This window comes from Seriola aureovittata, chromosome 20, assembly GCF_021018895.1.
Source record: "Seriola aureovittata isolate HTS-2021-v1 ecotype China chromosome 20, ASM2101889v1, whole genome shotgun sequence".
NCBI classification, from domain to species: Eukaryota; Metazoa; Chordata; class Actinopteri; order Carangiformes; family Carangidae; genus Seriola; species Seriola aureovittata.
In genome coordinates this window covers 2,315,794-2,330,116 of record NC_079383.1, presented here as the reverse complement: position 1 = coordinate 2,330,116, position 14,323 = coordinate 2,315,794, and the positions used below count along the sequence as shown (strand labels likewise).

At 41.4% G+C, this 14,323-nt stretch overlaps 1 protein-coding gene across 1 annotated transcript in view; it reads left to right on the top strand.

Annotated features, from left to right (window-relative positions):
• The window catches only part of vstm2a (V-set and transmembrane domain containing 2A), an 84,265-nt gene extending 71,476 nt beyond the window's left edge, over positions 1 to 12,789 (top strand). The window contains exon 5 of the mRNA XM_056364925.1: positions 9,514 to 12,789. Within this exon, the coding sequence (XP_056220900.1) occupies positions 9,514 to 9,590 (77 nt within the window). The 3' untranslated portion in view covers positions 9,591 to 12,789. The remainder of the gene's footprint in view (positions 1 to 9,513) is intronic.
• The last annotated feature ends 1,534 nt before the right edge of the window (positions 12,790 to 14,323 follow it).

The window sequence follows — 14,323 nt, the reverse complement described above, 5'->3', positions numbered from 1 at the left end:
GAGTGTTTACATCATTTACATTTTCCATGCTAAAAAGGGCAGCTGCGACCGAAGCCCGCAAACGTTAAGGCCTCATTAAGAAATCGATTCCTGGCTGCTTCCTGGACTATTACACGGACAGACGAGACTGTCCTCCTTTTTAAAGTGCAGCAGGTTATTATGACCCATAGCTATGTTTTGTTGCTAGGCGACATCTAGTGGTCGTAGTAATGATGGGAGGAGCAAAGGGGAGAAGTGCGGTGGCGTAGTTTAAAGAGACCACGTCAGGAGGAGGAGGTGGTGGATGGATGAATGTGACACAGGAGAGCGGTGTTCCTATTATGTTGTTTCAGTTATTCATCAGAGTTCAACACTGTTATTATTGTAACCATGACAACAACGATCGTTTAATGTTGAGGAAGTATTATTTTAACCCAAATCACACAATCTTTTCCTCAACCTAACCAACCACCAAAGTAGGAATCAGAGGGTTGAAAAAAAACGGCCTATGGTTGTTCAGGTTGGAGGACTGGTCGCTGGTTGGGACAGACACACGGACCACTCTTCAGTTATAGTAGTAACACGTTTTACATTTACATTCCACCACTGTAACTTCCCATAGCAACAGCTAGAAACTGGATCTGGACAAAAGCTGAAAAATTTCAGAATCAGGATTTTTGTTTGAGGACAGATTCATATGAAAGTGAAATGTGTAAAACGGGCCCATAGTGGGCCCCCACATTCAGCCCTAATCAGCTGCAGGTTCCTCCTGTCAGTTACGGTTTGAAAAATGGCTGCAGTAATGTTTGCTAAAACAACACTGCTCTCAGCCTTCGTATCACACACCAGACTGTTATCACATTTAGTCTCTGCCACAGTTGAAGAGTCAAGCTACAAGGTAATGGCATCCAGTTGTATTTAACTAGTCAGTCAGCCAAAAACCCATCCAGTCATGACTCAGGCAGGCAGACAGTCAGCTAGAGAGAGTATCAGTCAACAAGCAAAACAGACGGCGAGTTTTATAACGGAGCCACCGGGCAAGTAAGGGAGCGAGTCGAAGAGACAGTCAGCTAGCCAGTCAGCCGGCCAGGGATCAGCAGCAATAGATGGAGCTGGCACTAAGCCAGTTTGAGCTCCCGGTGGAGGTGCTGTGGTGATTCACCTCCCTGCCTCACTGAACCCGACCGCCTCGCTGGCCTAGAATCGATATTCCGCATCACCATTTCACCGAGCCAAAAACATTTTGGCAAAATGCATGAGTGTTGTGTTAGGTTAAGTAGGACAAAATGAAAAGTATTCAGTGTGGGTCTTTTTTCTCCCCGGCATGCACCAAGAAAGCCTGAAAAGGTCTCTACCCGGGCTCCGGCAGATGCTCTCGCTCATTATACCTACAGATAAAGGAGTCTGCGGCCCCTCTGTCTGCAGACTGTGGAGGAAAAGCAAAGTCTAAAAAGTGGCATCATGCACAATTCAATAATCCTGAGACATCGTATAAAAGTCAGATGTCTCCAAATCATTTCTCCCATGGAAACCTTTCTCTCTCTTCATTCAGCTTCCCCCTCTGTCACTGAATAGTCAGCTGGAAAATTCATCCCAAATGACTTGTAAAGACGTAGTGACCTTGTCAAGCCAACTATGACAGGAAAAGGGAAGAAATACTTTCATGGATAAATTAAATAATGCAATCACTGCCAGCATAAAGGCTGTTTTGTTTTGGGATCCAGCTGAATAGCATGACTCTGTGTTTTCATTTTTTTTTATTTCTTTGCTCAGCAATTAAAATGCATGGTCATGTACAAAAACAACAATAATTCACAAATGTTCTTCCTTTGTTGTTTTCTAAAAATAGCATGAGAGCAAAACACAGAAGGAACCCTTACCTTTAGTATGCTTCCTGGCAAGGTTAGTTTTGAAGTGGAAAAACAGTTCTCTCTCTCTCACACACACACACACACACACACACACACACACACACACACACACACACACACACACACACAAAATAGCTAAAAGAAAGTGTGTGATTTATATGTGAGAATAATAGTTTTAGACAGTGTTGCTTTCCAGTTGTATGATGTGAATGGCTTAGATATATTTTCAGTGCCAGGGATAGAACAAGTGGGAACGTTCTCACACCAGATGCATGCTAATAGGTAGAACAAGGTGAAACAAACAATGGCTGTGGTTGAATTAAAGAGTATTTCTGTTTTCTGAGGTCAGGGTGGAGACATTAAATAAAAGTCCAACAGGACGAGCAACCAGTTCTTAAAAGTTTATGTGGAAGAGAAAATTAAGGCAAGGCAGGTTTATTTGTGCAACAACTTTCAACAAGGAAATGCAAAGTGCTGAACACAAGGTGTGAAAAAGCAAAAACACAAGGGAGAGTAAAAAGACAAAAAATAATTTTAAAATGTAGAGGAGAGAAATCAGATAAAATAGAATAAGAGAAAAGCAGCAGCACTACAGTGCAGAAGGAGATGAATCAACAGTCCTGAATTTAATTGAATAAAAGGCAACAAACAAAAAATTAAAAAGCTAAATTTGTGTTTGTTTGTTCAAATGTGTGGAGCGTACAAGCTGAATGCTGCTTCTCCATGTGTTCCATGCCTTCAGAGGTTCGGGTTATTTGATGTGAGCTAGTGCGGTGTACTGATACTGTAGATGGTCAGTATTACCTGCAGTAGATCTGGACCAGCTGGAGCACCGGTGCAGAAGCTGAGCGATGTTCTGCTGTGGATGGGGTCAGCAGCAAATACGTCTTCTAGCCACTTTAAAGAAATGCCTGTAGAAAAAAAGCTAATATCATTTTAAGTGTACACTTTATGTTGAATATTTCCTCCACTTTATCTTGCTGTCAAACGGCCCTTTACTTTGGTAGTACATTTTGTGAACTGTTGAACTGTCGTTTTCCTTTAATGTTAGCGACTGAATTTAAGCACCGACTTTCAATCATTCTTCTTTGGCTACAAAACTTTTAAACTTAAAATTGAAAGTATTTCTGTTTTAGGGGAAGACCCTGGTGGCTCACCTGGTGGCTCACCTGGTGGCTCACCTGGTGGCGCACCTGGTGGCGCACCTGTCAGGACATGTTTAGTCATAACTGCAGCGGCATGGGTTGAAATCCCTGACTTTCTTGTCTCCCTCTCACTCCAACTATCAAAATAAAGACAAAAAATAACTTAAAAACTGTTTCCTCCATCCATCGCATTTACATTTACAGATGAACCTTGACCTGTAATTCCTATAGTTGTGTGCAGTTGCGTCCCAACATTCCCAAGAGATCGCAACGTACAAACAAGTGGTTGCAAGAATATTTTGAATTTAGAGAAAAAGAAACAAGAATGTATATTTTCATTATAAAACTGTTTTAGTAACCACCAGAAATGACCAGAAATTTGCTGAATGGGTCCAACCCAGTAGTAGAGATCATGTGACAGACTGTCAGCTTGTTATCTCACTCAGCTTCAGTTATTACTTTGACTTTTATTGACAACATATCAGGCTTTGTCAGAGATGGAGATGAAAACAGAATTTTCACCGTCATCGTCGTGAGTCTGAAAACATTCATCTTTTCTATACTGGCTCTGATATTATGTTTGTGGAATTATGGGAAAAAGCAGTTGAATGCACTTTCATTTTAAATTATTCAGTACAAAGTTTTTTATATCTGACAGAACTGATTGAAAAAGCTGTGAAATAAGACCTGTATTCTCCTCTAAGTGAACTGCAGAACAATCTGATACAGAAGAGATATGACGGACTGAATGACTTGATGTTATCATGTCATTTGTCTGTCTGCAGGTAGACACTTTCATCTGAATGTAGAAAACAAAAACATCACTGACTGAGTTCGGTGAGTTTGACTACACTGGTTTGATGGTGAAGGTGATAACTGGTTTTAACTGGATTCCACAGCTGCTCTTCCTTCAGTTCTTTTTTACCTGATAAAATCAGAAACATGCACCTTCTTTTTACTGTTTGTGTTTTCTCAGACAGCAGAGCTGAAAAAATTACTTTGCAAAATGCCATATAAAACAATAGAAACCACAACAGCAGTGAATCAATAATGTATGAATGAAAACCTCCCTGCTGTGCTGCTGCAGTGGGTCTTGATCACCAGATTCTGGAGGAAGTGTCGTAATATTTAGGGTTGATTCGAAGGATTTTATGAGTGCATCTGGAAGATGTCAGAACTGACGCAGCTGTACAGCGGCCCATCGTTATGTTATAGAAGGGGGGGCGTTATCACCTGCCTCAGTGTCTTTTCTGCTGTATTTAGTTCTATCTTGAGGAAAATAGATGATTGGATTCTTTTTAAGTTCCTCCTTAGTAAAATGTTTCAGGAAAGGTTTATTATATATAAAATTCCACATTGCACCTTACACTGCTCACAGCTCTGCTGCCGTTGGATCAGGTGTAGGTCCAGCTGGTTCTCCTGCCTGCGTCTCAAAGTGTCTTTGAGCAATACACTCAACCCTATATTTGTTCCCAATTAGTGTGTGAACTTGTACAAATAGATGTCTATTTACTCATATCAAAACTACTGAAATATTTTGGTGTAAAAGAAGAATTCAGAATTTTAAACAATCAAATGAACCAAGTTTTGCTTCGTTTGAGTGAAGTGTCAGTGAATATAGTCAAAGGATAAGACTAGCATCATTATATGTGAGCAAAAACAGACCACATTCAACAATGCGTTCCCAGAGGTGCACCATCAGGAGAGGCAAACAGGGCAATTGCTTTGGGCCCCCAAAGGCAAAGGGTCCCCTGATAGCCCCTCATATTGACAACTATAAAGCCCCTTAAACCTCCCATACAGACACTGTGCAGTGCCCTGCTGCTGCCCTGAAACCTCCCTAAGTGGGTCCTGATGCTGTGTGCTGTAGCGTCTACCAATTGCCTGCATGTGGGGTGTTTAGGGGACATGTGTAAATTGTAGCGTCTGCCACTAGTCTGCACATGAGGCGTTTATGGGACATCTGTAAATTGCAGTGAATACCAATAGTCTTCATGTGAGCTGTTTAGGGAGCATCTGTAAATTGTAACGTCTACCAATAACCTGCATGTGAGGTGTTCAGGGGACATCTGTAAATTGTAGCATTTCCCACCAGTCTGCATGTTGGAGGGTTCTGCGATGGGCTTCTTTTCCTGGAGCCCCCTGAGTCTGTGTATTACTGAGTATCTCAATACTGAAGGACTGTCCATCATGTCTGGCACTCAGCACTAAGTCTGTTGGATCTTACTGGGGACAAAGGGACATACATCTATTAAAACCTAACACGTTACACACATAGTTTCTTATAAAAGGGTTTCAAATTTATTAAATCAGCTGGTCACTGTGGATTAATCCAAACTTGGTTCTTTAGTGAATATTTGGGGCAGCAGGGCGGGATAGTTGCATGTGGGATTGAGTCAAAATAAACTACCGTGTGTGTGTTTGTGTTCGTGGTAATGAAGGAACATGTCGCCCAATGCAACAGTGTGACTCACTGATGTGTTTTTAATAGTCTTTGGACAGCAATACAGTTCTATGGCTCAGAGGAATAAGATATATGAGGCTGTGGATATGCACACAGTAGTACTTGTTAGGAGGGTATTGGGATTTGATGACAATATTAAAATATGTAATATCACCAGCCTTATCTCTAAAGCATGAACTCATAAAGTTACTACCATTACCTTTCATACATAGCAATCTTTCAACACATTACAGGAGGGAGTGATGAATGTGCCAGCATCAATTTAATGTGAGTCCATCTGTGCAGGTATTGCAATTTCTTTATCATAGAACCTGCTGTGGGATTTCAGCCCATGGCTAACAGCGAATGTTAGCACTCCACCTGAACACAGTGTGCCAATAAACTGCCTAAATCTGGGATCATGCTCAAGAAACCAGTAAGAATAAATGTAAAATGTACACACACAGTGACACTGAGAAAATATTTGCTCATCTGCAGTTTAGCAAACACATTATTTGATGAAATTCACTCAGATTCTGAAGCAATTCAGTGCTTTGCCTCTGGTTCGTGAGAAAGCTTCTCTGATGCAATCTACAAAAACAGTGACGTACGCAGTAAGTGAATAAACACAGTCAGTGTTCAAACTGTGAATAACAAATGTTAGCAACCATACTTTTCATAAGCAGGCACTGATTGTCTGATATTGGTGTGTTTTGTGTACGGTAGTTATAAAAGAAAGGAATCAATTCTCGTACCTGTCCAACGCTGCTGCTGAACACTGAAGCCACAGCTGGTTAACAGAGCACAAACTGAGCCAGCAAAATAATCCAAACCTGCCTCTTTGACATGATTGGTGGTATTGGGCTTGGGCGACATCTAAAATTGAACATCTGGATACATTGGATCGGGATATATTGGTATTTTATGTTTCACGTATAAACAATGCTGCCGCTAAACAGCAGTTCAAAGTTTTGTCACATGCCAAGGTACAGTAATTTAGATTTTGCGGTTCACTAGAAAAATCTGCTGATGTGAACCATGCCTCACTAAAATCAGATCTCAGGAGACTTAATATCAAGACTTGTTGATTTAGGTGACGTTTGGAAGGGCTGCAAAGTGATTTTAAAGAGTTTAAATATTCATAAGTCCACAGTCAGACAAACTGTCTATGAATGGAGGTGATTTAGTTTTGTGGCACCCAGCTATGATGACTTCAAACACACGAGGCAGAATGATCAGTAACGTAACAAAGACGCTCAGAGTAAAACCTAAAGGCTTAAAGGAATCATTTCTATCATACACAGATCATGAAGCAGGACTGCATGGAGCATCATGTCCTGCCACGACCACCCCGCAATGAGGCCGCTGCTCTCCAAAATACATCACCACTGCACCTGAAGTTTGTCAAAGAGCAGCTTGACTCCACAGCACTGCTGGGAAAATGTTTTATGGACTGATGAGACAAATGTTTAATTGTTTGGGAAGAACATGAAAATCAGCCCTGAGGTGAAGTAGGGTGGAGAGAGCATCATGATGTTGGGCTTTGCTGCCTCTGGGCCTGGACAGCTCGAGGGGAAAATGAATTCTCTGTATGGTCCATGGTTCCTCCTGAACATCGAGCCGGTCTGAGCAACTCCCAGAACAGCTGGTTTCAGGTTATCAATGCCAAATGAGGTTAAATGGGTTATGAAATCCAAGGGGTCACTTATTCAGTGTTTGATGGGTAAAGACACAAATCTTATAATTGTGTGTGTTTGTGTGATATTAGCTTAGGGGCACTCTAGCTGTGACTCTAGGCTCTAGACGATGTGGTCTTTGAGCTGCCGTAGACCGGGAATAGATAGATAGAAATAGATGGTCTGGCCTACGGAGGATTTTCGCTGTGTGTCACCAGCTGTGCCCGTCCTTACTGTTGCATCGCAAAATGTGGCTCCTGTCTCCTAGCAACCTTGACAACACATAACTTTTAAGGCCTTTGGGTTTAACAGTTTTACCATTAGCTGTTGAAATGAGTTGAAACACAATATTTACATTTTAAAGTACAATCCTCAGGATCTCTGTTGGTGATATTTCATTTCATTACTGACGTGCAATGAATCTTGGGATAGGTTGGAAAAGAAAGATGCAATTTCAAGGAGCCCTTGAAATGGGACTAGGCTATCCCATTTCAAAGGCTCCTTGAAATTGCAATCAGTCTTCAAATGCAGGCTTTGAAGGATGCAGCCCCTGGATTGGGATACAGTTTATGTTTGTCTACATTTGTGACTTAAATGAAAATCAGATCATATTTTATAACCGATCAATGCAGAAAACCAGGTGAAAGGCTTGAACAGGGTTCACACTCCATCTTGCCGCCATATGTACGGTGCAGGGAGTAAAACTGGCCGTAGAAACACAATAACAAAGCAGTCTAGATGACTTCCAGTGAACCCAGATACAGATTTTATGTGTGGAAAACAAACACAGATGGTGGCTTTGCATTACACCCCGGCTACATGGAGACACATGATGCGACTTCATGACAAAATGGAGCAGCATGTTCCAAATGGCAAAAAATTGCTTGGCAACTGCTTAGAGTCTCACACGTTCCTGGGAACCCAGGAAAACCTGCCTGGTGTTTGTCTTCTGAGGCCGTGTGGGACAAGGACACATCCTCCATCCCCAATGTTACATCTTTGACTTTGGTTTTACCGTCACCAAGCAGATTATTGTGAAAAGCTTGATATTAGTGGATTAGTGCAGGTTTTTGTTGCACATTTTTCTGTACTGTCTCCACATTTATGCTCCGCTCTGACTCTTAGCTGGAGGCTGATTAATTATTCTCTGTGTGAAGGATGTTTTGGCCCAGAGTGATTGCTGCTCCTCTGTGGCACTCCTGTTCTGTAGATCACCTCAAGCTTAAATGAGATGTGGTGGGGGAGGGATGAAGGGTCAAAGCCCTCCGTGTCTGTCCTCCATCCCTCCATCCCTCCCTCCCTCCTTTTTTTTTTTTTTTACCATTCCTCCCCAAATCCCCAGCAGCACAGACAATCCGGAGCTGGGCCGCGAGGAACAAAGCGTTCCCCCGGACGCTCTCCGTCTCAGAACTGCATCTCGCTGTCTGACACAGGAATCTAGTAAAAGTCAATATGATTTAGAGAATATTTCACTTTTTATTTCCCAAGCACTGGCTTGTTTTCACAGCATTACAACTTCATACTTCTCTTGCTTCTCACTTCTCTCCTCTTTCACTCCGTCTTTCTTTCTTCTTTATCTAAGCACTTTCTGCTGATGGAGAAGAAACTAGTTTTTTTTCTGGTACATAGAGCTCTGCTGCGTAGGATTGTACAGTTGTCATCTGTTTCTTTGCTCTCATCATATCAGGTTCAATGCCCTCTAGGCGCAGGTGAATCAAACAATGGGCTGAGGAGGCTGTGTTCTAGTTTGCAGTTGCTAGTGGTGTCAGATGCTCAGTAAACAGTCCGAGCCGCCTGCGGTGATGATAGCAGCTTGTCAGGGCCAAGACGGCGGCGGTAGCTGCCCATGTAAATCCTCTTCAGAACAGTTCAGAGGCTGTTTACTTTACACTTGCAGTTTTCTGCGGCTGTCTTGTAAAGTTGGTGGCATCCGTGTATGAGTATGTAAGTTTGAATAAACAAACGTCCAATCATCGACCGAATCGTCGACCGACCCTGACTGTCCACAGTGGTATCAGGCTGCAGTGTGGTCTGATGATGCACGTCCATGTGAACACAGGTGATTGTTCCTAAGCAACACACTTCACTCGAACTTCTACCTTCAAACACACTGGAAGATCTGGATAATGACGACCAAGAGAAAAGGAAAATTTATTTGACTGATAAAGAGATAATAGCATTGATCATAACACCCACAGTATTTTGAAAGACTGTGTTTGCATAAAATCTGAGCACAACCAGCACCTGCAGGTGCCGATGCTGCAGCTGAGGGCGGGCTTCACACCTCTGTCTAATATAACACTAGTAAAAAACACTAAAAGTTGTTTTTCTCTGTTGAGAATTTTTTTCTTCCATTCATTACTTTCAGTGGTTTAACCCTGTGTTCCTTCTCTTCACAGGTACAAGAATATCATCCAGCTATGGACTGGCTGTCCTGCTCCTGGCGTGTGGTTTGGTGAGGGATGCCTTGTTATAATTTGAAGAACTGACATGATTTGCTCCCAGATCTCTCTCTCTCTCTATCTTTCTCTCTCTCGCTCGCTCTCTCTCTCTTTCTCTCCCTCTCTCTGTTTACTCCCAAAGTGAACGAGAAAATTGCCTGTTTTATCCCCCCCCCCCGCCCCCTCTCCCCCTCCTCCTCCCCCCACCATGCGGACAGCACAGTTGGCCTCTCATTTCCCAGCCACTACTGCTCTTGCACCCCAGCACATTGTTATTAGCCACTGTAAACACCGGTCACCTTTAAAGCAGCTGGATTACCTTTTGTACAGACGTCGACTCAACGCCACCCGAGGTGCAGCGCTCCGGTGTGGAAAACGGACTCTGTGTCTTTATTGGATAATTCTCACGGATGAATGACTTTCTTATGGTTTCGATGTTCCAGTTCATCATGTGATCATTGCTCAAAAGTGAACAAGAAAAAAGGAGAATCTATATTTGTGTAATATATATATATGATTCCAGATGTATATCTGTTTTATTTGAATCACCCAGAATTAACTGTATGTGCTGTACACATAGCTGACGCTCATCATGTTTGCTATGGAGCTTCATTGTGAATACGCTCTCTGTCCCCTCTCCAAGAAATTCAAGTACATGTTAATTCAGACTGTTAACATCAACCATCAAGTTAAAAAAGGATAAATTGCTCATTTTTCTTTCAGCTGTATTGGCCGTCAAAATGATCTAATAATGTGCATAATTTTACATCTTGTTATTGATACATATGCAGGTGTGCATGCTTTTTGGACTGAAGGCTTAAAGGAGAGGAAGTCAACACTTGGAGCTCAGTGTTACAGTGTTTAGTTTTATTTTAATGTGCTACCTTTGGTGTGAAAAAAAATGTCCCTTGTCATTTTAAATTGTATTGCATCCACAGTAGGAATAAAAAAAAAAAGGATGTGACGATTTATGAGTCATTCAAAAATCCTCATATGTGACCACGGGATGATTAATTTTAATTGACCTGCACCATTTTGTCAATGGCGTGCTGAACTGAAGCACTGGTGCATGGCTCATTATTATTACAGAGGGTGAAGGCGCGCAGTATTTACCCACTTTGGATCATAAGTAGTGCTAGTTTGTATTAGCAAAGCGCACAAACACACACACACACACACACAAACACACACACACACACACACACACACACACACACACATTGGCGCATATAACAGGCAGATGTGTTAGTGGCTGTGCAGCACAGAGAGTAGACTCGCTCATCGTCACATTGTATATGACCCACGTTTGGGAGAATGAGTAAAAAAATCTTTTCTCACAGTTATATATATTTTTAGCTTTATTTTCAGATGATATATCACTGAGATTTGTTTTTATCCGCGCAGAGCATTTATAAGCAAAACGCTTTGACAATCTGACACACGACAGGCGGAGGTGTTGTTCAGTGCAGCAGCTCCTGTATTCAGATCATCACCGCGATACACTCTAACCTCCGGAATAAATGGGATTCTTTTGTTGTTGTTAACTTTTGAGCTGAAAAAGGAAATTGTGTGCCGTCCATTAGAAATGCAGATGCTCCAATTCAAACCCAAATATCTATAAATAATAGAATAGTTTATTTATGTCTCAAGAAATCATGCTGTAAATGAATGTTACCCACCATGCAGCAGAAGGCGCCCTGCATTTTATTTTGACAGACACTGTCCCTTAAGCACATGCTATTTTTTTAAGGTGGTCAAACATGAAGCATGATTATCTAGTTCCTCATATGTCGTATGCTATAATCTAACATTCATACATTTACATACAGATGTAATTGCCAGTAATTACTGTGCTGTGTGTTTTCAGAAAGCAGAATGCTGCACCTCACTTTGTGCTTTTATTCCGCTTTGCAGACAAAGCAACTCCTCCCCCCTCCCTGTCCTCCCCTTCCCTCCCTCCCTTCCATGTATAGTTGTTCTGCATTCCCAAAGAACTGTGGTGTGGCGGGAAAACTTGTTGATTCAGCAGCGAGGTTAAATGGCTGACGGAGCGTGTCATGCTCTGGGATCAGAGCAGAGGCGTCTCCTGATCGGCAGCCTCCAGCCCGGGCGCGGGATGTGTGGGCAATAGCGGGGCAACCCTGTCTGATCCCTCAAGTTCCGGATAGCTTCAGGGTGTACTCGGGACAGTTAATCTAGCATCACTTTCATATATATATATATATATATGCCACTCTGCTGTGACGGGGGAAATAGATTGCTGCGTTTTTGAAAATGAGACATGTTACGTAATATGATCCCGAATGTTTAGTTTGCAGAAAAAAAATAGTAAAAGCTTATTTTATGGGATTTGGAGGATGATTGTATTGAGTAGAGTGTGCACAGTTTGAGTGGACATGTTGACTGTGTCCAACCCTCATGTAAAAATTTACAGATCTGTACAACTTGTAAATGAAATAATCAGCATGTTAACAATTGTTTTTTTTGTTTGTTTTTTTTTTTTTAATCAGTTTAAAAAGGCAGAGGCCAGTGATGTTCTGTACTTGTAACAATGGTGTCATGTACTCATATTCAAGTGTTAACAAGTCCAAAGTGGGTTTTCATCGCTTCAAAATGAACTTGGGTAAAAATGTATTTGACAAAAAAATATATATCTATATATATATATATTAGAAACATCTCCTTTATAAAGCTTTCATCCTGATCCAGGGGACCCACTTGACTGTGGGTCTTTGCAACACATTGAATGACAGAGAATGAACAATTGGAGCGATGGTTTATTTGATATTGTGATCAGACTGATGCAAAAATGATACTTAGTAAAAAAAAAACAAAAAAAAAACTGAGTGGTGGGATTGGGTTTCGATGGAGGCTGAAGAGCTCACGGGCAACGAGGTCTCTGTTACCAAAGAGGAGAAGAGTTCACAGTGACGGCGAGAGCAGCAGTTCCTTCATCCAGGGATGTTATTTCAGAAACATCGCACAGCCATTTTCCTGTTCTGTTTTATATGCCACGCTCCTCATCCACTCTAGATGTATTTGTTTCCTCTAATGTATTTCATTTCAATGCGGTCCTGTCTGTTTGTTGAGCTGTCGAAAATTCTGATGAATTATAATTCTCTTTTCTTTGGTATTGTGTGAGGCTTCTGTACTGGAACATTGCAACGAGTTTGTATTATAATGACAATATCAGAATAATATTTAAATAAATCATTTTCACAGATGAAATTCAAACACTGAAGGATTCCATCTGTTTGGTGGGTAACACACTGAGCCGTAGAGCGGGTGAACTGGAGAGAGTGCTGACGCTGCCGAAAACTGGCCCAGTTTCCAACTCAGGAGAAAAGTTACTTTTGTGTGAGCTTAATCACTTTTCATTTGCTGGTACTGCTAATGTTACTCAAATTCATTTACACAACCACACAGAGAAAAACAAACTGAATGAGAAAACAGTCATACCAAACTAGAGAAGCATTTCCTAAAGTAAAGGTGTAACGACTGTGTGCTTTGCTGCAGATTTGCATGACTTTTTGATGACTTAATAATCATAAGAAAACAAACTGACTTTAATGTATTGACTGAGCTACTGCTGCTGTGGGAATGAATGGGAGCTTTAACATTAGATTTTAATATATTACACTATATAAGTCAGACTGCACTGGTTATTATATTATGACATAATGCAATTTCAAATTAAAAGTACTGTAGACATGTCATGAGTAACAGTATAAATGCATTGAAGCTGAATGTACGGTGGTCCTGAGAAGTCAACACACTGCAGCTTAAGAAAAACACATGCAAAGAGACAAAAGTAAATTCAGAAACGCGCTGCAAGAAGTGCAGACGACAGCGGAAGTGTTTCCAGGGGACACTAAAAAGTGATGAACCCGGCTTCATAACTTCAAAACGCACAAAGCATTGAACAACAACGCCCGATCCCAATGTCCACCCTCACGGACTCACAGACTTTGAGCATGAGGACTCCCTAACGGACATGTTGAGCGCTTTAAGCACACTCTCGTAAGTCTGCAGCCACAGAACATTAAAAAAGGAAGTAAACAAGAGGAACGGTTAACAAATGAGCATGAAAGGAACGAACCCAACAAGTTTATGTGAGTATAATTTGTTCTGGCTTTCCATTGTATAAACACAGAGCTCACTGGTGATTCAGAGCCAGGACTGTGTGTAGTTATTTGTCCTACGATGGCACGATGATGAATTCAAAATATGTTTTTATCAGCTCTTATCCAACATAAATTTTTGTTTACAAACAGGAAGTGAAGGGAGGGGGAAAAATGCAAAAGTCCCAAACCCATAATTGAATGAAATATTCTGGTGTCGTTAAGGTAGCTTAATCTGTCACAAAGTGCTGTCCCATTCCTTTGTGCCATTTTGAGCCGTTGCAGCTTCTTACATTCATTTACTTACTAGGTGACATCAAGGGGGGGCATTGGGCCCAAGTGCGTCCCAACCGGGTTTATCACTTTTTTAGTGTCCCCTGGAAACAGGGCATTTCTGTATTTGGTTGTTTTGTGAGTATTTGCATGTGTTTTCTTAAGTTGCAGTGCATTGACCTCTAAGGGCCACCGTATAAATGCAAATTTCAACACACTTAATACAGGTGCTGTAGTATTAATACAATAAGACCTTAATGCATGACATAACTCATGTGACTTAAAGTTCAAATATCATCAGAATTACACTATTTATTTATTTATATTGTTTATAGTTGATCAGTGTGCAACACAAAGCACGAATGTCTATGGAG